Genomic DNA, 27,980 nt, shown 5'->3' with positions numbered 1-27,980 from the left:
CACTGACTGTTGTCTCTTCTCTCCACGGTGTCATGTCTCCAGGTGAATGACATCAGTCTGGCTTCAGTCCCCCACTCTCGGGCCATCGCAGTGCTGCGGCAGCCTTCTCTCCTCCGGCTCACTGTCATGCAGGAGAAAGGCTTCAAAACAAGGGATCCACGTTCTGATCATCACCCTTCCTCCAGCACCACATCCACTGCCTCCCAGTCCTCTCACAGTCCCCATGGCAACGCTACCAATCACAACCCGGGCACAGTACTGCAGGTGACGCTCATGAAGAGTCAGCGCAGCGAACCGCTCGGCATCAAACTCATCCGCAAATCAGACGAGAGCGGAGTTTTCATCCTGGACCTGCTGTCTGGTGGTTTGGCAGCCAAAGATGGAAAACTGAGGAACAATGACAAAGTACTGGCCATCAATGGACACGATCTGAGGCACGGTACACCTGAGAGTGCTGCCCAGATCATACAGGTATCTTAAAGGACATGTACATTAACTAGAAATAACACCCAACATTATCATAAACCATTTTCTATGACTTTAAAGACTGCTTTCCTTTCTTCCAGGCTGAGTTTGTTTGGTATGTTGAACATTTTGTTATTGTGATAGTTTAGCTGTGAGCATGGACTAGTTTGAACCTATCTATGCTGCTGCATTTGGGGAATGCAGCAGGATTTTGAGGATGGTTTCCAGAAAGTAGTGCACTAACCTTTTACTAACCTTGTTTTCCAGCACATTTGTGACAATAAAGGTGACACACCAGTTAAAAAAAAAAAAAAAAGAAAGCCATTCTTGTTTACTGTAGAGTGATGTACAGAGCTCTGGTCCACCAGGAATGGGAAAGGAGTCTGTTGCCTATTTTTAGCACGTTTTCCCTTGATTTGAAAGAGTGGCAGGGACTTGGCTTAGAAACTGGAGGGTGGCCAGTTCAAGTCCCACATGGACCATGGTTCAGAGTGTGGACTGGTAGCTGGAGAGGTGCCAGTTAACCTTGAGAAAGGCACCAAACCCCCAACAGCTTGGAGCATGTGTGTATTTCAGGCTCATGTGTAGAGTGTAGTATTTGCTGTGGTATTAATTGCTTTTTCTTGTGTTTGTAGGCGAGTGAGGTGCGTGTGAATTTTGTGGTGATGAGACCTGCAGAGACTCAGGAGGAAGGAGGAAGCAGCAGAGAGGGACAACACAGCAGAGCAGCCAGGAGGGCGCCTGAGCCGCAGTACTTCAGGCGCCGGTCCACCTACATGAAGGTCATTTCCTCACAAACTAATGCTCAAACTATTTCTTCTATGAAATATTTTTATCCACATTCATCCAGGCTCTTGTTAGCTGTTAAATGGTGGAAATCTAGTTTGACTCACTGGGTGTGGACTATGGTTATAAACCATTGGCGGCTGGCTATCGAGGCAGGTATTCTCGTCCCCTTCCGCTGTCTGTGTGTTAAAAAATCCCCATCACTGCGAGAAACAACATAAATAACCTACGCGCCCAAGTTTTGACGTAGATTTGGATCGTGCAATAAGGCCCACATTGTTCTTTTGGTGGATTATTGTGAAGATCCACCACGATCAAAACAACTTGGAAAATCCCAGACTTTACTTCACAGGACTCTCATGCTCTCATTTTCTGTCACAGTGTGTCAGAGTTGTTTGGCCACATCTTTTAATTCTGGCAGCAGCATTTGCCAGTGACATTGGCTTCACCAACTTACTGCAAATCTGAAGCTTTACCGTGCTGAGTGAGTTCCTCCAGAGCTCAAGTTGTCAGGGTTGACCTCTAGGGCGCTGATTAAGTTACTTGTCATTTTTAGCAGTGAAAGTCGAATCACACAGTCAACATATATCTGTTGCTGGTTTTTATGGCAGTTCCATTTGTGGAGAGCTAGCCATTTTAGTGACAGTGCTCGCCACCCTATCTTCCAAATCAAGTTACGCCCTGACACCATTTTGCATGGACTCTGCTGCGTCCTTGCCTGAGCGCTGCCCAAGACAATTGTGATTGGTTTTAAGAAATATAAACAAGCCAAAGTGTTTTTCACTTATAGCAGAACGATAATGTCTGCTTCCAGAGCTTTCCCTCGTGCTGATACAGCGATGCAGAGATCAATCTGGCAACATGAGACGATTAACTCTAACCACAGTGTTGTTCGCAGCATCTTACAAAGCTTACATGTTTGTGTTTACACAGTGTAATTGTGACGATTGCTCCTTTGTTGGTCACACTAAATTGTGCCATACACTATCCGTAGAAAGAATAGTAACCCCCCCATGGGGGGTGAGAAGCTTTGCGAGCAGACACCTGCGTCGGTGAGCAGAGATGAAAGCCCTTCTCCGGGGCCTCCCTCTGTCCTGATCAAAAGGCCTGGGGTGCTGCTCACTCTGCCGCTACGGGGCCACTGTCTTGTTGTTTTTTGGTTGTTTCTTTGGGTGGCAGAGGATCAAAGCTGGTAACAGTTAGCTTTCGCCTGCAGAGTCGAGCCTTTTCGTCTTGCTGGGGGGGATGGGTTCCCTGCTGGGGGGAGGAAGAGCCCCCTCCTCCCCCAGCTTCCCTTCTGATGGTTTACAGACTCCAGAGTGAAACAAGGAGGCCGGTTGAAGCTGTCATTTTCCACACATCTTTTCCGCTACGAGAGCTCAGTGTTGATCCTCACACGTTGCCTCTACCCTTACCTCTCAGCTCCTTCTCAAATGTTTCACATTTGTTTCTACGAGTGGTCTTGTAGGGGAATCAATTAAGTCAAAGGAGCCTGGAGAGGCTGAAGTGTGTGTGTGTGTGTGTGTGTGTGTGTGTGTGTGTGTTTTATCAAACAAAAGAACATAAATCAATAATTCTTGTGGAGAATTTGTGAAACATGGCATCCTGACTGAGGCCAGCATTGCTTTAAAATTCCTATGGTGATACTGATCAATATTTGTCTTCACTTGGTATTAAATTGTCTCATTGTCACACAGGATCCTCCAGGTGGGTTTTCCAGCCAGGAGAAGACTGTGAGCCTGAAGAAGGAGCCTCGTCTTTCCCTGGGCATCACCATCGCTGGGGGGAGGGACTGTCGCAGTCGTCTGCCCGTTTATATCACGAGTGTGCAGCCTGTTGGCTGTCTCCACCGAGATGGCACCATCAAAAGAGGTACAAAGCAGCATCTGGTGATGTGTGATTCTGACCTTTTAATCAGGAATTTGTGCTAGAAGTTTTAGTCTTGGAAATGTGTCTTTGTATCGTTACTGTCTTGGCGAGGGCTACAAATATTTTTTCATCATTAATTAATCAGACTTTTTTTGTTGAAACACTTATCTGAAAAATGTGACAAATTTTTGCTATGTTTTGTCAGTTGATCTTGAGAATGGGTTCAGTTCAATTTAGACGTTAAGTCAGAAACTTTGGATAAATAACACTGAACACAGCAACAGCAAGAAACTATTTATGGGAAAGTATTTACAGTCCAGTTTGCAAATTCATTACAATGTGACAGTTGGCCGAATAACAAAAGAACAATCCTCTTTTATCGTGCTTCTATTCAGAGGTACAATGTGTTGCTCAAGGGCACTTAAACGGAGAGGATGTGTGCTGAAATAAAGGCTTAACACCAACTTCTTCGGGATAAGTCTGGTTTCTAAACATTGTGGCCAGACTAACATTTTCATTTCAGACCTGCGTTAAAAATGAAAATGATCTCCATACTTCAGCACCGCTTCAGAAATAATCTCTGTCCATACTAACACGCCTTAAAGCGCTTATCATATGACATATCACGTACAGTGGACATGCAAGTGCCGGGTGTAAACAGAAAGTAGATAATCTACTCTGCAGTTGGTTGCTTTGTTACAGAAAACACTACAGAGGAAGAACAGTGATGGTGAAAGTAAGACCAAAGATTTCTTGGCTTGGTGAAACTGTTACCTAAAGTAACTTGACTACTGCCCTGTTATTAAAAACTACTGGAGAGGGAGACACAAAGCCCTACAAGATATTTTCAAATGTCCAGGGTCCGACATTAATGGTTGCCCGAATGCCCGGGGCAAGAAAAAATAGCCGGCGGGCCAGCAGACCCCGTGCAGACATGCTCGATCGGGCAAGCAGGACCGACTCGGACACCCACACACATACCGGACAGCCTCTCAGTCCTTAGCCGCTAACGTTAGCTCATGTACAACACAGGTACCACACAGAAGCTTTTACAAAGGGTCATAATGTGCTTCTAGTGACTGTCAAATTGCCAGCGAAAGTTGTTTTAAATGCGGACACGGAGAGCAGCTGTTAGTGCCTGCTCTCATGGGACAAAGATCCTCTAAGAAAGACGGTTCACTCTGCTCTGCCGCCAGGAACAAACAGGGAGGCAAAGATCCTCTCTGAGGAAGAGGGTTCACTTTGCTGCAGGGTTCACCAAAACGTTTTTTGTTTTTTTCTTTTAATAAATTGAACACACATTACAGAACATACAAGATCCTGTAGAGAATTAATACATATAATACAATACAATAAACATTGTCAAATAAAATGAAGGAAGAGGATTTTTTTAAAGTCAAATAAAATATATATTTTATGTAAAAATATACATAGAGACATATAAATAAATTATATAATTAAAGATATGTAGGCTATGTGAGGTGAATACTCCTGTCAATGACCCTGACCACTGGCATTGGCAAAAGAGCTGGAGTTGGTCCCCGGACGCTGCACTGTGGCTGCCCACTGCTCCCAATGTATACAGTAGGATGGGTCAAATGCAGAGGTCAAATGTACAGTATGTAATGTGCTGAGAAAGGACAATAAAGAATCTTCTTCTAATAATAATTTCTTAATAACTAGGAGATAACAAAAGAATAAAGGGATTTCAAAGACTTAAAAAATAAGGGACATGAATCAAAACAACAAGAAATGAGATATATCCCCAGTCATGCACACCCAGTTTTAATAAACTCAGTGCTGTTTTTCAACACATATATTGTTTTGTCTTCATTCAATGTAGTTAGCACATATTCTTATTGCACCATTGGTTTTGGCCTTGGTGCCCCAGATTTTGGCCGTGATGCCTCAATAAATTTATATTTATCAAAGGCCAAAGTGGCCTTGCCCTAAAAATATCTTAACTCCAGGCCTGTAATCGTGTATTTCCTCTCCTGTTTCTGTCCTCGGAGGGGCCAGTTGCAGTGTGCTGCTTTTTTATGTGCTGCTGCCTCCATTGGCTGAGCATCTCTGCTGACGTAAGATATAAGTCATGAGTGAAAATATGCACCATACAGCCAGAAAAAGAACCTCTTAGGCAGGGCAAGTAAGAATTTAGATGGGGCAAGTAGATTTGAGAAGTACTTGCCCAGCAGGGCAAGTAGGAAAAAACCTTAACGTCGGACTCTGCATAATGTGCTGTGCCACTAGTGAGTAAGTTTATATTTTTTGGGTGTATACCTCAGGAATAACCAAAAAATGACTAATGGATGATGAATATATTGCTGGTGGGTGGAAAAAAGGACTCTTACCAGGAAATGGCTATTGCAGGAGAGCCCAACCCTAAAAGTATGGATCGACATTACAGTGGACATTTACAAAATGGAGAAGATAACAGCATTTGTCAACCATAAAATAGAACAGTTGGTTTCACACTGGGATAAATGGGTCAATCTGATGAATGCACACAGTTGAGGTTTAATGTTAAATGCCAATAAAAAGTAAATTACTAAAGAAAGAAACACGAGTATAAGGCGGTCAAGACAGTGGAAAACAGAGACTGTGAGTCATTATAAAACAAATATGGCAACATGTTAGTGGATCAGGAGCATTATCCATTGCTGGAGGAAGCCATGACAATAAATAAGCACACACACAAGAAGGATGAAAACACAAAAGGTATGTAGGCCTAGCAATGTTTTGACATGACAAGCTGTCACTGATAAGACCCAATCAGGAAGTGAACGAGGGTTCCTGCATCATCGTTTTTAAAATGTCTCTGTTTTCACCTGTCCAGACTAAAATATAGCCGCAGTGTTTTTAAATTAAAACAGGGTCAGCAGGGCTTTGAAAGGTCTCTGTTTGGTCTGTCTCTGTTGTGTAGCCCCAGAGTACGTCCACATTAAGCTGGTTAAATTTGTAAACGCTTCCTATTCTCTTGGTTTCAGCCCTCCATCCAGACTAAAACTGTTCTCCTCATCAAAACAATGGTGTTTTCTTGTTTAGACAGCTTAATGTAGACAAAGTCTTAGTTTCTTAGTCTAATTCATCTGGTTGAACTGACACCAAATTAAGTTCACCCCTAAGTAAAACAGTCAAATGAAAAACTGTTCTTCATGTTGAACCCAGAGATCCTCCTAACTAAAATGTCTGCCCATGTTGATCACGTCATCTGTGTCTCCGCAGGTGACGTTTTGCTCAGCATCAACGGTGTCGACCTGACCCAGCTGACCTACAGCGAGGCAGTCTCTGTGCTGAAGGTTCAGACAGCTCAGTCCCAGGTGTCGCTCCGTGTCATCCAGACCCTCTCCGAGGAGTCAGAGGACGACGCAGAGGCTGGCAGCAAGGACGAACTGGACACTCTGGATGACCCACGAGACGACACCCTCAACTGGACGCCGCTGTGGACTCGCTGGCTGGGATTACCAAGGTAGAGCCAGAGTTCTGCTTCTCTTCTTCAAGTGTGCTCTGTTCGTTTGTGTGTGAAAGAGCCAGCTCTGACTCTGGCCTTGTTGTTTCAGCCCCATGCACTGGTGTCGGGACATTGTCCTGCAGAAGACCAACAACGAGAGCTGGGGCTTCAGTATCGTCGGCGGCTACGAGGAGAGCCATGGCCAGCAGCCTTTCTTCATCAAAACCATTGTGCCTGGTACCCCTGCTCACTTTGACGGACGCCTCAAGTAAGTAACAAAAACACATTTTCCCTCTACACTGTTTTGGTGTGTAAAAATAGTTCCTGCATTAACTTGCTCACAACAGAGTCTTTGAAGCACACGCAGTAATCAGCCCCTGCATTGTTTCATCTCTGTCCACATTAACGGTCTGCGGTCCCCTCCAGGTGCGGCGATGAGATCGTCGCGGTGAATGGAGCCACAACAGTGGGAATGAACAACTCCTCTCTCATCCCCATGCTGAAGCTGCAGAAGAATAAAGTCACGTTGACTGTGGTGTCCTGGCCTGGGAGTCTAGTGTAGCAAAAACACACCTGCACATTCACCCTCCTCTCTTTTAATTAGCCTCTTTAATCATAGCACACACACAGATCCTCGCCCTGCTCAGCTGCATTCCTGACTGGGCCACTCACTGTCCCTTCCATATGTAACTCACTGCTCGGTTACATTGTTCAGACTGTTGATCAGTAGTGTAACATAGAACACATGTGCTCAAGAACCATTTGGTGTACAGTGGGAAAGACTCCCCTGAGCGTGGACTCAGCAGTGACCTCCTTGTTTCAGTGTCCTCTCACACTCTCACACAGATGATTGAACAAAATGGGTGTAATCAGGGTGCAAAGATGATGACAATCAGTGGATTATATCCTTAAGGACAAACTGAAAGGATAGTTTGTTTTTGGAACATCTTTTTGATCCTTTTCTGAATACTTTATATTTTACTTTCCTGTTATCATTTGTTAGTCATGTCTTCACCCAAAGATGAAATGTAGTGCTTACCATATATGTAGACAGTTGTGATGAAGAATTATAGATGACTATATATAACACGATGGCTGCTGACCGTACAGACTCATGCCAAAGACAGATAAATCCTCCTGTCCTTTAGCTAGTCCTTTAGTGTAGTTTTATTAACTCTATTTTGTTTCACTTTTTTTGTTCAACATTGACTCTATTTTCCCATGATTTTATGTCTAAGTGAGTAATGACGACAACAACAATTTTTTTTAACTGGTCCCGTATTGAGCAAGAGCGCTGCAGGCAAGGAAACAGGCTGCAGCGTAACTAATGGGCACATCACTGTCAATGTACATCCATTAAATGTGCTTGTTTTTACCTTTGACAGGCTCAGATTAATAAGTCCCATTTCCACCAAACACTTTCAGTATGGTACCTTTGGAACCACCAGTAACCCTTCAGACATGGTACCTAGACCCCAGCATCTTAAATGTGGGTGGGGTTGTTGTCACTCACTGCTCCGTCCAACACTCTGTATTACCTCATTACCGGTGACACAGATGGAAGTCTGCACCTCGTTGATCGGCCACAGAACGAGGCTGCAAGCTGACATTTTCAAAACAAAATAAAACAGGCTGCAGTGAGAGTCTCTCTCCATGGGATATTTAAAAATAGCAGGTTTGTGCATTTAGTCCTTCTCAGGCAAGCTCAGGGGTTTACTGTTGGTGGAGCCCTCACGGAGCGGGGATTAGAATTTATGCTGGTTACGTAATCCAGTCGAAATTAATATATATAAACACTTGAAGATCCACTCATTACTAAAAGTGTATGTCATAAAAAAACTAAAGTAATGGTCAAAGTTGTCACAGTGAAATTTAAGTTATGCAAAACCAGCCACAACTCAGCCCTGAGCAGAGTGACCGTCCTCTATTGACCAATCAACGGACTGCAGTGTTCACAGCTCCACCTCTTAGTACCAGATCTGTGTGCTAGGTACCCCAACAGAGGGGGGACCAAAATGGGGACGGTCTGGAGCAGTTTCATTGGTGCCATCCACAACTTTTCACAGTGGAAACTGAAAAAATGTGTACCTAACAGAGCGGTACTGTACCATACCATACAGCGTTTGACAACATTATTGGAAAGGATCACTACAGAGGAAAACCTTTTTTGTTTAAGAGTAGATCCTTTTTGTTAAACCAGAAACAGCTCTGAAGTTGCTTTTGCTAAATCTACCAGACTCCAATTCAATAAACTGTAATTTCATCATGGTAAAACACGCTTCATTCAAAGTCGGCAGAAACAATAAAAAGCCACAAAAACTGTCTTGGTTATTTTTCCCACTGTTCCAACTATTACTGACCAACTGAATTTGGTTGAAATAAACCTTTAATCCACCCACTTATTTTGAAAATATGCTGGCTCTAAACACCCTAAAATTAGTGTTTATTTAAATGGAGTCTGGTGATTTTGTCCATGGTGATTTCGGGGCTGTTTCTGGTTAAAAGAACTGATCGTACCTGTAGTGTTCCCTTTCCATATGGTACACAAATGCCCCGAGTGTTTACACTGCAGCCTGTTTCACAGCGGTCTTGCTCAATACTGGACCAGTTTCAAAAATGGTTGTCTCCCTTAGTCACTTAGATGCAAAAAATATGAGGATAAAGGGTCCAGGTTGAAAAATACAAAAAATTCCTGTAAAGCTGCAAAAAGAAAATTTGGTTTTAACAGGAAGGTTGTTGTAAAGCCAGAGGAGAGACCTGCTGTCGCTTTTAGTTTGACACTTTAATACAAACACAGACAGAAATGACCAGTTTAAAGGGGCCTAAAGAGTCTGAGATATCTGAGCCCCAGTCCTATCTAAGCCATAAAAGGAATCAGTAAAATATAACACACTCTTAAACTCAACAGGAAACCTGTGCAGAACATTTAATCAGGATTGCTTTGGAAGGAAACAGCTTGGGTCCAAGTCTATTTCCTGTTCCTGCTCCTGATTTAAATTCTGCAACAGGACATAAACTTTTAAAATGTTTAAAACACTGAGCTGGTCAATAGAAGCAAATAATTCTCTTAATCAAAAGTTTTGTTAGTCTATAAATAAGAAATTCAGCCGACGTGTCCATTGACCAGTGCTCTGTATTTATTTTGACATGACATCACACTGAACGACTCTGATAAATGGGTGCCTTGTCGACATTTGAAGGACAAACCAGAATGTACTTGCCTTAAACTTCACTCTACCATAATATGTTCCCCCCTCCCCTCATTAAGAACTGTTTATAGCGGCCGTGTTCAGATAAATTTGTGTTACCTCGTTCTTTTCGTGTCAACACATTCCCAGTGGCCTTTCTCGTGTCTTGATTGAGACAAAACTTATTGAATAATACATGTAAGATTTTGTTTTGGAGTCAGAGTGGTTGTGATATATACAGTATATATACAGTAGGTAATGAGTGTATCAGCCCATCCACTGTTTCATTATGTTCAATAAAATTATACCAAATCAAGCTGTTCTTCTGTTAACTGCGCTGCGGGGACGGGGACGGGGACAGATGGAGTCTGGGTTTTTCGCAATTTTGAATCTAAAATATTTTATCTTATTCACCTAAAGTGACAGGAAAATAATGAAGAATCGCTGCAGCTCATATGTTTACATGAATGTTATGTTACTGGGCTTCACACACTGCTATTGGTTCTAGTGTCATAATGGTGAGACAGATCAGAGGGGTTTTGTTGTGCCACGTTCCTGAATAGATAACAAACTGTTCTTCTTTTTTAAACAGTTGTTTATTAAATTACTCGGCCTACATGAGTCAATAGTTAGGTGTTGAAGTTTCAATGCCCCTTTATGGATATATATACACAGGTGAATACCTTTCTAAATGGAGAGATCATGAATCATGACAATGATCATGAAAATTAATTAGATAAGTAATAAAATCAAATTAATGACAATATTAATAATAAAAATAATAAAATACATTAAAAAATACAAATAAATGAAAATAAAATAATGAAAAAAATGTAAATGTGTGTATGTATGTAACAATATTACGCATATGTATTTTTTACATATTTTTTCATCATTTTATATATTTATTTTTATTTATTTCAGGCATTCGGTTATCTGAACTTATGATGCAGCTCATTAAAAAAACATAAAAATTTTAAAAGAATATAATAATAATAAAATAAGTGCAGATGGCTGAATGCCTGAAATTCTTTACCCCAGTGGTTATGTCCAGTATGTGGTGATGTCCAATAAAGTGTACAGTCTGTTCATGGCTCAGCCTGACCCCTAGTGGACAGACACTGTACAGACAAAAGAAGTGACCCAGGCTCCTTTCTTACTTTAGAGTCTCTGTGACATTAATATTTTTTTCTTTCTTACACGAAACCTAAGCTCAGCAGTCCTTACATGAATATGCAAAACTAAAGCTGACCAGACTCATGTTTGTATAAAGTATGCACACCATCTGTGCACAGAGAAACTGTATTACATAAGCTGTAGGTGGTTCAAAGTGTCTGAAGGGAGGACTGAATGTACAGTTCAAGTTTGTGAATATCTGAATGTCCAAACACACACATGACAATTTACAGCCTCTCATCTTCTGTCACACATCCACCCAGACAGACTTTTGTTTGTGCATGCAAACACACAAGACAGAACAACCAGTACAACTTGCTGCAGAAGCGGCTTGCACAGCGCCTTGAAAAAGTATCAACCTGCCCTTGGCATTTTGCCTTTTTTGTTGCACAACAATCTGTAACTTAGATGGATAGTAATTTGGATTTTATGAAACAGACTTACTAAAAAAGTCAGAGTTGGTGAGGTAAAGAAAAAGATTTGTTCACCTTTACTTCCATACATCACATGATTAGTAAAATTAAGTCCACCTGTGGGCAGTCTACGTGTCACATGATCTCAATACACACACCTGCTCTGAAAGGCCTCAGAGTCTGCAGCACCATGAAGACACAAACACGTTTGGCCCTGTAAAGTCACTGAAAGTCACACAGAAACTTAAGAGTCACATGCTGAGTGAGTTACCAGTGGTGGAAAAAGCACTAGGGTAGTAGTAGCAATGTGCAAACAGGAGCACAAGTCCTATATTTAAAGTTCTATTAAAGGGACAGTTCACCCCCAAACCAAAACTACATATTTCTCCTCTCACCTGTAGTGCTGTTTATCGGTATAGATAGTTTTAGTGTGAGTTGCAGAATGTTGGTGATATCAGCCGTAAAGATGTATGTCTTCTCTCCAGTATAATGGAACCAGATGGCACTCAGCTTGTGGTGCTCAAAGTGCCAAAATATACATTTTAAAAACTCAGCAGCAATGTCTCTTTGCAGAAATCATGACCCGGTGACTCAGGATAATCCACAGACCTTGTTGTGAGCTTTTCATGTAGGAACTATTTTCTTTCTACCGAACTACACCTGCCAACCGCATCACTGCCCAGAAGGTCACGTGCATCTACTGCTAGCCGAGGACACCAGTAATGTTTACATTATTATTACATTTCGTACTGTCCCAAGCCTCTCGTCCATGAGTAGATGCATGCACATCTCTCCTTAGCGTGGTGGTAGATTCACTACTTTCTGAGTCAAATAGCTTTTCAGTAGCGAATCTGATTAATTGGCTGAGTTGTGGGGTAGCATCCACAAAAGTTGCAAGCTCCTTTTCCCTGGAATTACTCTGGAGTGCAGCGGATGTTTTTTCTGCAGAGGTCTGGATAAAAGTAAGGATAATAAAACAGAGGATAAGTAATATGACTGACACCAGCGCCACACCGAGGTATGTAGACAAGTGAAGCACTTCCATATGACGTTACATACTAATCCTTCAGTTTATTCTGCTTACTGCTTTCGCTATTGGATTTTCTTGGCAAAAACCCGCTCTACTCTACCTCTGATTGGCTACATTGCACTTCTTGGCATGTCTCTCACTTGTCTTGCCCATAGACTGTATATATTTAGTGGATTTGCAGTGGACACCAGAGAAATAGATGTAACAAGGGCCGGGAAAAGAGTCAGAAAGGAAGAGAACAGTATTAAGAAGGAAGAGAAAGTGACATACTGATGTCTCATGTTATTTGCAGGACATGTCCATGTTTTAAAATTTTAATTTTCTTTTAATCAAAGTAGGTTTGCAATTTTGTCGTAGCCTAGCTTGCTACATTTCTCTGGAGATAGCTTCAGTGTAGTGAAACTAAAGTTCCATGTAGAGTAATTAGTAGCTTAGTTCACTACATTTTCCAGGAAGCTTGCCCAACACTGGATGCATGTTTACTTCTGCGCTGTGATACGGCAGGTGGGTGTGCTGGGTGTAAATATAGTGAGGTAAAAAGTACAATATTTCACTCTAAAATGTAGGAAAGCAGAAATATAAAACATGATAAACTGAAAATACTAAAGTGCAAGTAGGGGCAAGTGACTTTGTGTTCAAAATTTCCCCCAAAATGAATTTATCATAAGCATGGCTATGGTTATGACTCGTACTACTATTTATAATTCCACTCCAAATGTAATACAACTAGTGGTGGCAGCTTAAACTATTGAGGCACTGGTGCAGTAAATGGTTCCTGAAACTCCAGGCTCAACAGGGACAGACTGTGAATGTGAAAACAAAAAAACAAAGGACCATAAAACCAGCCAGACTGAAGTGAAGCCAGCACTTCAGTATTCGGGGGTTGTGTTGAGATAAAGTAAAGACGAGGTCCAGTATTCTCTGACCACTGATCCATAACGTTAGAAAGCAGCAGCATGTTATGGTAAAAGTTCCCCAAATGTGTCGACTAATTGCCAACCGTCTTGTTAAAGTTAACGATTCAACACCTTGTTAAACGTGACAAACAGCCAGATCTGTCTTTGAGACGACACTTCATTAACCAAGTGTGAAAAAATGGTTTCAAATGACAAAAGGAAGCAAGGAGAATTCAAAATCAACAATTTATTTTCTCTCTCCGCAGGGATTAGGTCACCATGACGAACATTTACAAGAATTGTAACAGGGACAATACTGGGAGGAGGGTTTAAAATCTCCTTTGTACAAGAGAACAGATTTCAACCTGTACTTCTCTGTGGTTCACCAACTACTCCAGAGGCACTCTAATACGACGCATTGCAGCAATCTCTTGACTACGATTCAGGAAAATAACACTGAGACAGAATGACTGAGACAAAAGAACCATCTGCTCGATATGTGGAGGAGCAAACACAGCACAGGGAGAAGTACAAAACTATAAAAATTAATGCAAAGTCGAGATAAAATGATAAAAAATAGATGAGTGGAAGAGCAGAGTTCAAACCGTTATCTTCCGACTGCACATCAGAGATGCGACCATCTCCAGTTTTAACAGATGACGACTCATTAAGTGTCATCTTTATTGGCAAAAACCACATGGTACCATGCACTGCTGTCTGTGGATGAATCTTCAGGATGTCTGAAATCCTGACTTCCTGCTGGGCTCAAGTGCAATAATCAGTCTTAACTCTGGCATCATGTACATAGTAACTATATGGCTTACAAGGTAAACAGGTCCATACAAACTAGAAAGGTACATAGACATCTTTCATTAATCAAAACTATGGTACAGCAATATATTGGCAAAAAAAACTAAATAGCTAAGTAAGTAACTTTATGTAAACAATGGTATACCACTGTACAGCTTATCCTAACATGGTATTTACAGGTCAAGTTCGTTCACTAGCTAGTTCCCATGTACAGAGGGTCAAATGTAAAGAAATAACACAGGGTAGTGACGTACACTGTACGTTAGGCAATTTCAACCATCCCATCTACTTGCAAAGAACTGGATTCAAAGAGAGGAAACCCAACAAACAGCACTGAAGTCTACAGACTTGTTGAATTACCCAGAGTCCTCCTCCTCTTCCTCTCACACGTAGAGTTATCTTTAAAAAAAATCATACATAAGGCAAGGATAGTTAAGGAAGGTGGAGGCATCACATTCTTTGCAAGGGATTACTGATATAATAGATGGGATAAGTTGATGGTTCTTTGGGGTAAATGCACTTTTCGAGAGTTTCACTTGTTTGTCACATGTAACAAAAAAAAAAACACATCTGAGTGCAACAGAGGGGACATGTCTAGTTCTGTCGGGGAAAATGTGCAAAATCTGCTCTAAAGCAAAGTGACAGTGTTGCAAATTCTAATGTACAAGGTACTGGGAGATGTACAGGGTCGTCATGAGAGACAACGGTGCAGACCCTTATTCCAACATACTGTATATACAAGGCACTAAGGATAAGATTCAAGGGCCACACGTCCAGTCTTTAACAGCCTCCTCAGTCCGGTCGGAATATAGGATATTTGGGTAAGAATTCTATAAGAATGACCTACAGAGAGATAAATAGAAAACAAATGATTATTCAGGGCAAATGTACGAGAGGTGAAACAATTATAACAACCAAATGACAGAAAATCCATTGGGAACGCTTTGTTTTATGGGTCCTGTCATTTCTTAAATGTATACTATGCAGGATTTCCCTATAAAACAATGTGTAGACTCTAGTAATCCCTCTCGATCATCACTTATGACCCACTACAAGTGTGTGGCGGTTTATTTATCTGCAGACACTCTTGTTCTCTGCCTGTATTTTTCTTTTTTGTCTTATTTTGTTGTGTTTGGGGCATTCCTGGGCACAGCACGCACGTAAGGTTGGGACTTTATAAAAGGGTAGCGACAAAGGTTGTAAGCAGCACACACCCAAAAGGAAGCTATGTAAAAAAATCACGGACACAGCCTCGCAAATAACGCAGATACAGTGAGGCAAAACACCAAGCGGACAAAGATGGAGTTGGTTTTCACGTTCTCTTTCGCTGGTGATGCTGTTGACAATCAGTAGCCAACAACTCCTGCATAGTATAGCTTTAAGAAATTCTTAGTTAGTTTCCTATTTTAAAAAAATGTAATTTAATATGTATTGTAAAGACAAAAGAGAAGTTCTATCATAGCATCCCTTTGTCCTAGAAATAGTATTTATATTCACAAAGTCTGCAACAGCAAATATGTTGGATAAAGATAAGTTTATCTGTGTTGACAGCAGTTTTTGATTTCCAGTGACACTTCCTCTGAAAATCGACTACTGAATCAAATGTTTATAGTAATAATGTGTTTGTGTTGAGCTTGTTTTTAGCTGTATGTCTATTTTGTGACTGTACATTGAGAGCAACAAAAGACCGGAATCAAATTCCCTATATGTGCACACATACGTGGCCAATAAAGCTGATTCTGATTTATTTATTTCTGGATGTCAGTGTGTGCTGTTAAACACTTACTTTGTTTCCCCCCTATGATTTTTGAAGAACCGTTTCATAAGTTTACAGTTAAATCGATTAAACTCTGGTATATTGTAGGGAAACATGGGACCAATTATTCTGCAACCGTTTAGATAATGAATTAATTATTTCCAAGCAGAAATACCACACACATGCTGGGTCTAGCTTCTCCAATGGGAGCATTTGTTGCTTTTCTTTGTCATATATAATACTTAACTAAATATCTTGGTGTTTGGGACTATTGGTAAAACAAAACAAGACATTTAAAAATGTTACCCTTGCCTCTGGCAAATGAACTGATTTTTTTAAAAGCTGTTGTATGATATTTTATAACATGACTGATCAATTGATCAAGATTGATCTGCTTAATTGCTAATGGAAACAGAGCTGGGCAATGTGGAGAAAATCAAAAATAATTATATATTTTTATATTTTGACCGGATACCTTGGTAGTGACACTGATAGTGCGTTGATATTGTAGGACTGAGTATTGGGGTGCTCACAAAATATTTACACGAGATTTTTTTTTGATAAATAACCACCAGTAAGGTGGATATAATGACAAAGTGGGTAAAGGCAAATAATAAAACAGCTAAAATAGTCTGTTAAGTTTAGAAAATTACATCACTTTACTGGAATACAGCCTTTAAAACCCGGAAAAGACAACACGATATTGTGATATGAAGAGGATATCTAGTCTCAGATCACAATATCATTATCATTTAAATATATTGTCCAGCACTAAATGGAAATCAATTAAAATATTAGTAACATTATGCAGTAATCTTATAGTTCATAGTGGTTTAGTTGTGTCAGTCCACTTACATATTCCATCATGTTACTGCTTTCACATTTTCTTTTACTGAGTTTCCAGTGCAGCCCCAGCTGATGAGAGAAGAAAGGACACAGACACAATGAATGAGCATCTCTCTCAAACAGACAAAGACTCAAACACACACACACACACACACACACACACACACACACACACACAAAGGAAAATCTGTCTGAAATCTCCCCTTCGGTGTCGGGGGAATTTGGGAGCAGGGCTGTCTGGTCTCGCTGGGGTCAAACTGTGGCCAGACACCCTGAAGAGCTTCCTTTATGCCTTTGCACAGCTACTAGCTGTAATTTGTTGCTGCGAGACAAAACAAAATTAACACGGCATTTTACTGCTGACCTCACCGTCCTCTCAGACCTTGTGCACAAGATCTGACTCAGCTCTGAGGCACTTGTGCGGCAGGTTCGAGTTTACAGAACAGATTAATGGTCATTATCCATCACGATGATACTAGACTTACACTGACACAGACAATTAAACACTTTCACACAGGTGCTAATTCGTCTTTCTTACCTTGTGGTATAATCGGTTATTTTCCCACTCTAACAACTTATGAATAGACCGTCTTGTCTGTTGGGACAGAAAACAAATGCATGTGCATTAATAGCAGCAGCAAAATACTTAATTTAACAGTTTAACAGGTAACAGTAAACAGCCACCGTGTTAGGATTTATGGACTGAACACCTAATTTACCAGCTAGTAATTTCCACTCTGTTGCCATTAATTCTGAGTGGTAACACCACCTTTAAATGACACACCCATGAGCTGGGCAGGAGAGGAGCTCTGCAGCGCAATGCGTCATTTCTACACAGAGCCACTAATTGAACACGAGTTGTTATTACCCTCTACACTCAGGCCAATGTGGCTGAATTGCTATAACAGCCCCTGAGTAATCAGCGCTGATGTAAGGGAGAGTTAAACTGTCCAAGTCGTGTCACAGGAGGTCTGGGACTTACTCTCTTGTTGAGGCAGATAACAGGCCATAGACTGCAGCCTACTGTACAGCAGCAGCACAGGCATCCGCAAAGAAGCCACTTCACATTCACAGGCAAGTTCTTCTTCAAACAAGCGTTCACCCTGCTGATGCTGGTTTTGAATTCCTCTGGCGCTACCTAGAAAATAAAGAGAAAGGGTGATGTGTGCACCAAAATAAAGAGCTCCTAAAGGCTCTATGCTGTGGGGGGAATTAACAAAATTGAGGCAATAACAAAATTACAAGAGGGAGTGAGACATTTCAAGTGTTTGTAGGTGGTGCTAACATGAAAGATTCCTAATTGCTACAAAGAAAACCTGTGCACAGAGATCAAAGAGCTTGAGAAAAACCAACAGGTAGATATTTGGAGATGCTGTCCAGAGATGAGATGAGATCTCTAAATACTATGCCTCTGACTTGCTAACCAAGCTCCAGACTGTTCAAGGCAAGGAGGGACTCAAAGGAGAGATAAGCTCAGTGCCTGTGGCAGCGCCGGTCAAACAACTTGAATGGATGCTCATTCCTCGCTGAGTCTGTACGCCATAAAACAGGGGTCGTAATCTTTTATGACAGGATGCAAAGGTCTCTTTGCAAACAGCCAAAGACCTCAGAATAAAGCCCAGCAGGGCCTGATCTGCACCCTTCAATCATCATAATTGTGACCTCATCCATCACATGTCACCCTGGGTCACAATACTGAAGGTACTTTTTATTGCCCCACACTTCCCTCGGCCTGCTCTTACCCCTGCAGCCTTTTTGTGTTTCTGCGTCCGACCCAGGAAGCTTTCCTTTCTTGTCTGCGGCAGAGTCTTCATTTCATTATTTTATCACCGGGAGCTGGACCCTCAAAAACACTGGGGTCCCCGCCAACTTAGCCCCATAGATGGCTTACTCATTTACAGAGCTGGACAGCAGCACATTCAGGCCCTTTTCTATACAATGTGGTGCGTCACTTGAAATGCAGCTCCGCCAGATCAAAACCTCTCAGAGAGGTTTGAATGGGGCGGTTTGGGGAAGTTGGGGCTGTTAAAGGGGCCAAAAGAACAACTGAATCACTGTGGCTTTAATTGCTTAATTCTTCCCACTTGGAATTGAACAGAAAGCAGCCTGCAAGACTGAAGTGCAAGAAAACTAGAAAGCAACTGTACCTTTCCCGTGAGAACAGATGGAAATTCTGTGTCAAATCTGTTGCTCAGTCCAAACCTGAAGAAAGACAAACAAACAAAATATGAGCAATGATAAGGTAATAAAAATGAATCTAAAACTAAGCATAAAAACTGCTATTACTATATGATGAGAACAAAAATAGTCAAGATTGAAAATATACTGTTGGATTACATGATGAGACAGAACATTCACAAACTAGTTTAAATTATGAGATGGCAGACTTTAAATCACACACAACTACAAAAGCAGGGCACAATAAGAAATATTTCTATTGCAGTTCTTGATGTGAAGAGAACAAGAATGAAGGTGTCCAGACAACCAAGCGACACCATATTGCCAAAAAAAACAACACCATAAATTATCATCAGCAAAATCACTTCAAGTCAAACATACAAAAAATAAATGACAAACAAATTATTACTAAGATGGTAAGCTTACACTACACTTCCCATAATCCATTAAAGGAGCAGTGTGTAGGATTTTGGGGCATCTATTGGCAGAAATAGTATCTAACATTAATAAGAATGTTTGTAGTTTATAATCACCTGAAACTAAGAATTGTTGTGTTTTTGTTACCTTAGACTGCGGCGTTTACATCTTTATATCTTCCACGCAGATGCCATGTTGTTCTACAGGAGCCCAGAATGGACATTATAAACATTTTTGCATTGGCCACCAAAGTTCTCCTACACGCTTGGCACATGCTGGAAGTTTCAGTTCTGCAACCTCACTGCTAGATGCCACTAAATCCTACACACTAGACCTTTAATGTTGTTTGGTCTATCAAATGTTAGACAATGCTGCAAAAATGTCAAGAAGTGTTTCCAAAAGCCCAAGATGACATCTTTAAATGTCTTTCTGTCTATGACAAAAGGATATCCTGTCATATATATAAAAACACACCAGAAAATATTTATATTTCAAGAGCAAGAATAAAAAAAATTCTGACTTTTTTTCCTTTAAAAATTACTCAAACTGGCAAATAATTTAATAGTTGACAACTAATCTATTTAATCATTGCAGCTGTATGTATCAAAGAAAAGCAGGGTGTACCAGACAGTTAAATTTAATTCCTGTTCAAGACACCTTTTAACCTAATTTAGGACTGATTTTTCAAATCCTGTTTTACTTATTTCAGCATCACTGCTAAGCACTGCAGGTAAGTCGTGTATATGTGGTGTTGTGCAGTGTTATATAGGAATATGGTTATTAGAGTGAAGTAAGTCAATCTACATTTTGCAAACAGGTAAGTGAAAGTAGGAAGTAAAATGACGGTATTATAGTTTTAAAAAATGTTTACATAGAAAGGCTTCACTCAATTACACAAAAGGAAATTAAAAAATGGGTGAATGACTTTAACGACTTATTAGAACTTAGTTTTGTAACATTCTAAACATTTTAAGACTTTTTAAGGACCCGCAGATACCCTGAAAAGGTGTGTTCATAGCCTCATCTTTACTAAGATCAGTTCTGATTGATAAGTTGTCATGTCCATGTGAAGTAAAATAAGATTTGTACACAAGATAGCAGTGTGTAGGTATTTTTTCAGTAGGTATAAGCTGTAAGTGGGCAATAATAGTGTTTCTTGTACAGAAATTTGTTTGCAAATCTTTCCTGGATTGGAAAGAAAGGGCAATGCTTAATAAAAACGACATCCGTGTGAAAACTAACAGATGATACTGAGTTTAAAAACTGACATCCTCATTTCTGTCTGACTAGAATCCAGAGTTAGCAGAGAGGGCTAACACAGCTTGGCAGCTGGGATGTAACATATGTTAGTCAGATGTATGTTATGGTGAGGTGTAGGGAAGAGCTGACGATGATGACAATGATTATTTTTAGCATTTTCTTCTAAATAAAACTCACTGCACAACTACATGACGTCATAGTGGGGGGCTGACGTACTTAAAGCTCTAGTTGTCATCCTGATAATGCAGCCTCCATCAAAACGTAGCTGTGAAGCTGACGTCCCCGTGTAAACAATGATGAAACTCACAATAAACAAGCTTTAGACGATGATTCACCGGCTGACACTCTGCTGACTCGACAGATAACTTCACTAAGTCTGGTGGTGATGTTTTAGTGTGTTCGGTGACAACGTTACAAGCACAGACTTCTAATAACGGTGCATCACATGTAAACTTGCCTACCAATCAATGTCGGTTGGTAGTCTATCAAGTTCATGGTTGCCATGGTGAAATAGAACCCTTAACGTTAATATGTGTCGTAATAATGTTCCGTTAGTGTTCAAACCAACGGTCCCCTCGCTTAAACATATGGCTAACTGTTAGTTGTTGTGTTTGGCGTTAGCTAGCAGGCTAGCAGCATGCTAATGAGGCTAAAGGATGAAGACAGCACAACAACAAAGCGACAGCGCGACAGACGGCAGCGACAAACGCGGCTCCGCTTACACTGTGATGTGTCCGGCCCCTCGCATCACCACGGGCTCCGGACAGTATCTGGGCAAGTGTTCCTCACTCACTACGTGCTCATCCTCTTCGTCTTCCAACTCATAAATGGTATCAAAGTCCGCCATGTTGGGTAGTAAGACGCTCATGACGTCTCCGACGGGGCTGCGCGCGGACGCACGAGCGGGCGCGCGGTGAGCCAGAGTTTGTGAATAGCGATGATCGCCCCTCTGCGTCCAGAGGGAGATGAACATCATCAGCAGAACATCTGACATCACTGAAACATGGGCCAGTGGAAACTATTATACCCAGGATACACTAACTGTTTATAATAAGGCTGAAAATATAATAAACCAAATTATTATTAGACTTTATCCCTGCAGTTTGCACCACAATTAACTCAGTCAAAGCACATGGGTCAAAGTCAGGAAAAGTCCTCCTCTCAAACTAGCCAGTCCAGCCACACGTCAATTAACATGTCACCTCAATTAATTATGCATGAACCTACACTGTGGACCCATCAGCCTGAACCAATCTCACTTCTACTAACCTTAATCAGACCTATATGAGTTAAAGGGGAACATAGCCCATTTTCAAAATTCGTACATGTTAGTCTCTGGTCTAAAACAGTCCAGAAAATATTAGTAGACATGGATAACTCTTCTAAATCCAAAACCTTGAGTGCTATGTGATCTCACATAAGGGTATACAGTCTGGATCTGCTGCATAGATGATGGATTGGGAAAGAAGATGACACTGAGAGCACCTAGGAAAATGTTTTCTGTTTCAGAGCTACGAACAATAGAATAAAGCTCATTTAAGTATAAAAAAGAAAACAAGCACTCTGTAGATCCACAAACTTATGTTCCCATTCCATGTCAATGGAGCAGTATATTTGATGACCTCAAATTTGGGACTTTCTTCTCTGGTTTCTGACTTTCACAGAGAGTAGCTCATGTTCACAACTGAACTTTCCTAGACCATGGGAATAACATATTGAAATTCCTAATTTAGGTGGTGTTCACCTCCAGGTCTTTAAGCCTGAGATGTTAGATGTTTCTCTGACATTAAATGCAAAATAGAGTGCACCTGCTGATGTCACAGGACATTAAACATATATGTCAAAAATAAGTGAAAACAAACCAGCCTCATATTTAAGAAAAAAAAAGTGATAAAAAGCTTTATTATTTTGCTGTAAAATGACCTCACATAGTCATGCTTTGGAAATAAGCCCTTACTATTTTGTCCAAATTAACTTAACATTTCAATGCCCCCATTGCTGTATAGAAACTTTGGAAAGTAAAATATTGTGACAGGTCCAAACATTTTTCTGATATATGCTAAATGTTGTGGGGTTGTTTTTTTTTTTTCTTTAAACAAGGGGCATTATTAATACACATAAAAGACGCATAGTATCCTTCTTGTTTACCCTTGCTTTGATATGTTAATTTCTGAAAGGCTTAACTTGTTTTGTGGCCTACCTGAGTTTGTAACTTGCACTGATGTGTATTCGAGGCCTGTCAGCAGCCGATAGTGAACTATAGCTTGCAGGCTGTTTCTCTGCACTGGGGAATACCAGAGTCTACACATGCACACATGTATTTCAAAGACTTTTGCAAACCTGAGAAATAATGAAAGTGACAGGTGTACTGCAAAAAAAACACAAACATTTTATTTACACTTTGCCATCAAACGATCGTCCTACCCGTATCATGAACAGCTGCTCCCTGCTTTACTAAAGCGGATTATACTGTGCTGAATGTGTAAACGATTTGTCAAGTCAAAGCAGCACCAGCTACAAACAGTCCACTTTAGGACTTCATTAAAAATGTCCCTGAATTCTCATTTTATTCACATACACTTCATCACATACAGAAAAAAGGATATTTATATCTTATTAACTCACAAACAATTTAAAGCTTTGAAGTTTGAAACACGTCGATTTTTTGTTTAGTTTTTCTTTTAAAATCCCCAAAGTTATTAGAACTATTCTATAAAAAGCAATATTTGAAGAGCCTCCAGCATTTTCGTTGCTATAAATCAAATCTTTTATCCACAGCTTTGTGCTTCAGGACGTGAGTTCAGACCAAGTGTCCTGTCAGCGTGTCGGAGTGCTCAGTTAGGTTGGATGTACTGTCCACAGGATGAGCTCTTCTACTGAGTCACTGTCACTTGTTGTATATTCCTGATAGATGGCAAGGTGTTCATTCCCTGAGGAGGGTACAGAGAGTTGTGGATGTCTGACGGGCTGAGAGAGCCCGGCACCGGCAGAGGGCTCACTGAACCCGGGTCACTGTGCACGGATCCCCCGCTGCCGTCAGACTGACCCAGCTTCTTCTTAATCAGCTTCCTCTCTTTGGCTCTGCGGTTCTGAAACCAGATTTTCACCTGAACAGGCACAAAGAAAAGGACATTAAATTAGTGTTTATACATATAGACCACAAAATGAAATTATAGCTCTTAATAAACAAATAAATAGATAAAGAAAGAAGGAAAGAATCAGAATAAACAAATAATATAAATAAATACTCTTGGCTGGAAAATTATATTTTTGGTTTAACTAATAATAGTAGTTTGTTTTTTTTAACAATTTAAATACACATTTTTAGGTCTAAGCTATCTCGTTTAACCCCCATGCCAGCCCTTAATAATTAAAATTAAATTAGATTAAATTACATTAAAAGACATGTCTGGGAAGGAAATAACAACTATCAAGAAATAAACATAAACGACAGAAAATAATAAATATTTTGTAACATACAATAAATGTTACAAATACAATGTATGTTCCCATTCATTCATACCATTCCTTACTGAACTAAAACGTATATAAAAGGTCTATTAACACATATAGATTACATTTAAAATATTATATAACCATAATAAAATTTGGCCCATGTGTAATGAATGCATTCCCATAATTTGGAGTTATTTTTTGTTGTAATTTCAGAATATAACATATAGAAAATAACTATATATACATACAAAATATATAAAATAAAATACGAAAAACAGTGTATTTCGAAATACCAGGAAATAATTATAGTACTTTCTATTTTAGATTTAATTATCAGACACAGAATAATTAATTCAAATAAAATATCTAAATTAATATATCAGGTGTTGTGAGGTGTGAGGTAGCTTTGAATATATCCAAGGCAATTTAATTTCTGTCTCATGACTGTAAACATGCAGACTAACCAACGTGTTGAGGATAATTTTAACATGTTTTCTGTAGGCCCCATTTTGCAAGTTACACGTGTGAAAACGAGGCTGTATTTACATGTGGCCTGCTCAGTGTCTATGATATGTATAGACTGATTATGTCATATATTTAATACATGATTTATTGCATCTCTCTCCGATGAAAATAGAGCAGATCGAAGTATTAAATAAAGACATACCTGTCTCTCCGACAGACCGAGGTTGACAGCCAGTTCAGATTTCCTCCTGATGGTGATGTATCTGTTGAAATGAAACTCCTTCTCCAGCTCCAGCCTCTGATGGTCTGTGTAAACTACCCTGTATTTCTCCTTCGTTCTTGTTTTACCTGCGAAAGGTGACAAAAAACAAAGCAGCATTAAGATTGTGCTTTTCTTTTAGTTGTTGTTGTTGTTGTTCAGCTGCCAGGTGGTTGAACTGGAACATTTACACAGAGGAGGCTGCATGCCGAGACCGGCCTATCTGCACATAGCATCTTTATTAGCTGCCTCTTAAATACACATCTCTCTGCTTTCTCCACTGATACGCAAATTAAGCTTTTTCATCTCGCTTTGATGACAACTGTAGTGCAGTGAGTTTCAAACGGCCAGCTCTCTGATCTGTGCTGACAAGTTACAAAGGAACACACGACACAGGAGATAAGACAAACATCTGTGGCGACTGAAGAGTTAATGCACTGCTGGATTTGTCTTAAAACATGTTATATTTATATGTATTTAAGTTTGAAAACAAATGGCCGACAATGACAAATTTATTGACTAAAAATGGACATCCACATTCTCTCAATTAAACTAATTTAATGAATGGAAAACTGTGGGTCTTATTAATTGCAGGCCTTCATAATGAACTAGTATTCAATCTGAAACTATATTTAATGCCACTGTAAAGGCCTACAGTTTGTACTACTCCACTTTGGAGACGCTGGCTGTGAAAAACGTCACTCTTTCCGGCAATATAACTCTCGGAGAGGAAGGGAGGTTGGTGCATATCAAAGTGAAGAGGTGTTGAAAGCAAAGGCCACCGCCTGGATATGACGGATAACACTCAAAACACCAAACAATGTGACAGGGAAGTCGACCTCACATCTCAGGGAATTCTGACATTAACATCACAACTGGGCCTGGCGCCGATTCCTCACACCTTTTTTTATGTGGGGAGAATACAGTAGACTGAGCTGTTGGCCTTCAGTCCATTTTCCCATGTGAATTATGAGACATGGAAATGGTTATTGGACACGTTTGGGTGATTCGTTTTGCTGCGAGTCTGATGCAGTTCGTTATTATTATAATTGAATAAATGCCTGTTTAATTTCAGACTGTAAATAATATCATTCTGTTAACATTTTGCACTGTTATTAGCCCAAATATAGGCAACCCGGAAAAGGCAAGTGTCAAAAGACCAAAGTTTCCGTATGTTCTTTTAATTTTTATCGAGTTTTTACGCATCTTCCACTTTTGACATTTATCTACAAATGTAATAATTTTAGCTTTTGTATTTACTTTAACAAACTAGAAAGGAAAAAATATTTGTAATGACACGAAACTGCCAGAAAATGTGTGCGTAGAATCCCGTGGGACTTAAACGGAAACAAACGCCGTGCGTAAAAATCTTAACTTTTTCCTGCAAGATTGAGGCAATCCAAAAACACAATTTTGGCACAAGATGACAATCTCACCTGTAGAAGATGATTGCGCAGTTTTACTCATCCACTGGAATGAATTGCGCCTTTCTCTATCAGGAGAAAGTTGTGCAACATTTACGTTGTCCGGCGGCGGCTGTAACACCGCAGATCCTGGAGGATGCATATGGCTGTACTCAGATGAGCAGTAAGGAACCTGTCCGGGAGAGGAGTTGTTCATGGGTGTAGGAATAGTATTAGGTGGTCCCAAACTATATGCACCCCAGTCTTCCCGTGGGGCGCCATAAGAGGGCCCCCAACTCCCCGCGGACTGTGCGTGCGTATCCATGTTTGGCACATGATGGTATCCTGTAAAGTCGGGGTACTGAGGCGTGGAAACAAAGTTCTGTGGAGGCAGATTGATGCTCGATCTTCTTACTGGCCCTTGGTGATACATGCCGGTTTCTTTATCCAGAAGGTATCCCACATACATGATTTGTACAACAAAACAATTAAATATAATAAAAACAGCAAAGGGGATATGTGGCCTATTTCAAGGCGACATAGTGGCCCTGAAACTGTTAAAAAACAATCCTTCTGCTGTTTATGTAGTCCAAATGGGTTCCCAGTGTGAAATGCGACGTAGTTCCAGTCTGTCTCCAGTCTCACATGATGTGTCTCTGTTGACAAGATGGTAAAGGTATACTAAAGCCTGCCTGACGTCAGCCTACTCCTCAACTCTTGGAGATTTGCATTCAAATGAGAGTGACCGGCGCTGCCGGCCCAGCTGTCCCCTTGCGCCTGTCCTATGGCGCGTCATCACCTGACAGTGGGCCTATCCTGCGCAGGAGTTTTTCCGCTACATGAATAAATTAACACCACGGCCTATCAGCTGCACAGGCTGCACGAACCGGCAATAAACCAAGGCAACACGTCCACAAACGCACCAGGGAAGAAAAGGCCTGTGCGTAATTGCGCGCAGATATACTATGTGATTATTTTGGACTTATTAGAAGTATTAGTTTCCTTAGAGATATTAGTTGAGTAGGAGTCTAATACATTATAGCAGCAACTTATTTTGCATATTAATCTTAGAGTTTTGTCTTTCTCTGTCTTACTAAATGCAGAACTCTCACACACTCCAAATTCTTATTGTGGGAATCCCAACCACGCTTCACGCGCAAACCCCGTTTTATTTGCTAAGAGATTCACTTGCAAACGAGGTGCAAAGTATGAGAGACTTTCTCTTGAAGCAAGCCGGACCTTTCGTATTCCGTGTTCACACCTCAAGGTCGCACTTCACAGCTAATTCCGGTTACAAGGAAACTCCGACAACCCCCTCTGTGACAAACAGCGGCCCTCCACACATCAGTCACCGCTGTCTCCTGACATGACGGGGAATTTATTTCATCTGTGATCACGTCTCGTATGTGTCACGAGTCTGCAGTAAAAATGACTGCTCAAATAAAAAGTTTGGAGAAAGCACAGTTCCTTTAAATTCAATATAATGCAGAAAAAATGTGCTGCAAACTAAATACATTGAGGCCAAATTTAGTTGGTACAACAGCAAAGTCATCGAGCAACAAACCGAAAATGTTCGACATGTTTAAGAGTCATTTCAAAATGCATTTAACTTCAGGCTGAGCTGTACTGTTGTGCCTCCAATGCCCAGTGTCCAAGTCTGAGCTGTAGTAGTTGCTGCAGTTGAGGAGCACACACTGTCTTATTCTCATATTTTACCTGTCATTATGTTTCTGCTTCATGTGGCAGGTGTCTGAGGGCCTGTTTAGCAGAGCTGACTAACTGGCTTGTCTAAAAGTCATAAATGCTTGATGGATGTCTCTGAAGCATCTGTTTATTGACCACAAAATATTTATGAG

At 40.6% G+C, this 27,980-nt stretch overlaps 3 protein-coding genes across 4 annotated transcripts in view; 1 reads left to right on the top strand and 2 right to left on the bottom strand.

Annotated features, from left to right (window-relative positions):
• The window catches only part of lnx2b (ligand of numb-protein X 2b), a 29,663-nt gene extending 19,588 nt beyond the window's left edge, over positions 1–10,075 (top strand). For both annotated transcript variants that reach the window (XM_049585718.1, XM_049585719.1), the window contains exons 5-10: positions 43–471; positions 1,101–1,247; positions 2,949–3,123; positions 6,346–6,589; positions 6,681–6,839; positions 6,998–10,075. In XM_049585718.1, coding sequence (XP_049441675.1) covers positions 43–471; positions 1,101–1,247; positions 2,949–3,123; positions 6,346–6,589; positions 6,681–6,839; positions 6,998–7,133 — 1,290 coding nt within the window. In that variant the 3' untranslated portion in view covers positions 7,134–10,075. The remainder of the gene's footprint in view (positions 1–42; positions 472–1,100; positions 1,248–2,948; positions 3,124–6,345; positions 6,590–6,680; positions 6,840–6,997) is intronic.
• Positions 10,076–13,506: 3,431 nt separating this feature from the next.
• Positions 13,507–21,427, bottom strand: chic1 (cysteine-rich hydrophobic domain 1). The gene is made up of 6 exons (XM_049586495.1): positions 21,264–21,427; positions 18,834–18,888; positions 17,669–17,824; positions 17,225–17,281; positions 16,696–16,755; positions 13,507–14,927 (listed from the first exon to the last, which is right to left on the bottom strand). Exons 1-6 carry the CDS (start codon positions 21,407–21,409, stop codon positions 14,877–14,879), a joined length of 525 nt encoding a protein of 174 aa, XP_049442452.1. The 5' UTR covers positions 21,410–21,427; the 3' UTR covers positions 13,507–14,876.
• Positions 21,428–23,286: 1,859 nt separating this feature from the next.
• On the bottom strand, positions 23,287–26,593 carry cdx4 (caudal type homeobox 4). Its single transcript, XM_049585977.1, has 3 exons — positions 26,158–26,593; positions 24,665–24,810; positions 23,287–23,648 (listed from the first exon to the last, which is right to left on the bottom strand). The coding sequence occupies exons 1-3, from the start codon at positions 26,591–26,593 to the stop codon at positions 23,415–23,417; spliced, it is 816 nt and encodes a 271-aa protein (XP_049441934.1). The 3' UTR covers positions 23,287–23,414.
• Between the last annotated feature and the right edge of the window lie 1,387 nt (positions 26,594–27,980).

Source organism: Epinephelus fuscoguttatus, linkage group LG9 (genome assembly GCF_011397635.1).
Source record: "Epinephelus fuscoguttatus linkage group LG9, E.fuscoguttatus.final_Chr_v1".
NCBI classification, from domain to species: Eukaryota; Metazoa; Chordata; class Actinopteri; order Perciformes; family Serranidae; genus Epinephelus; species Epinephelus fuscoguttatus.
Note: the sequence above shows the minus strand (reverse complement) of the source record. Positions and strands in the feature narration are given on the sequence as shown.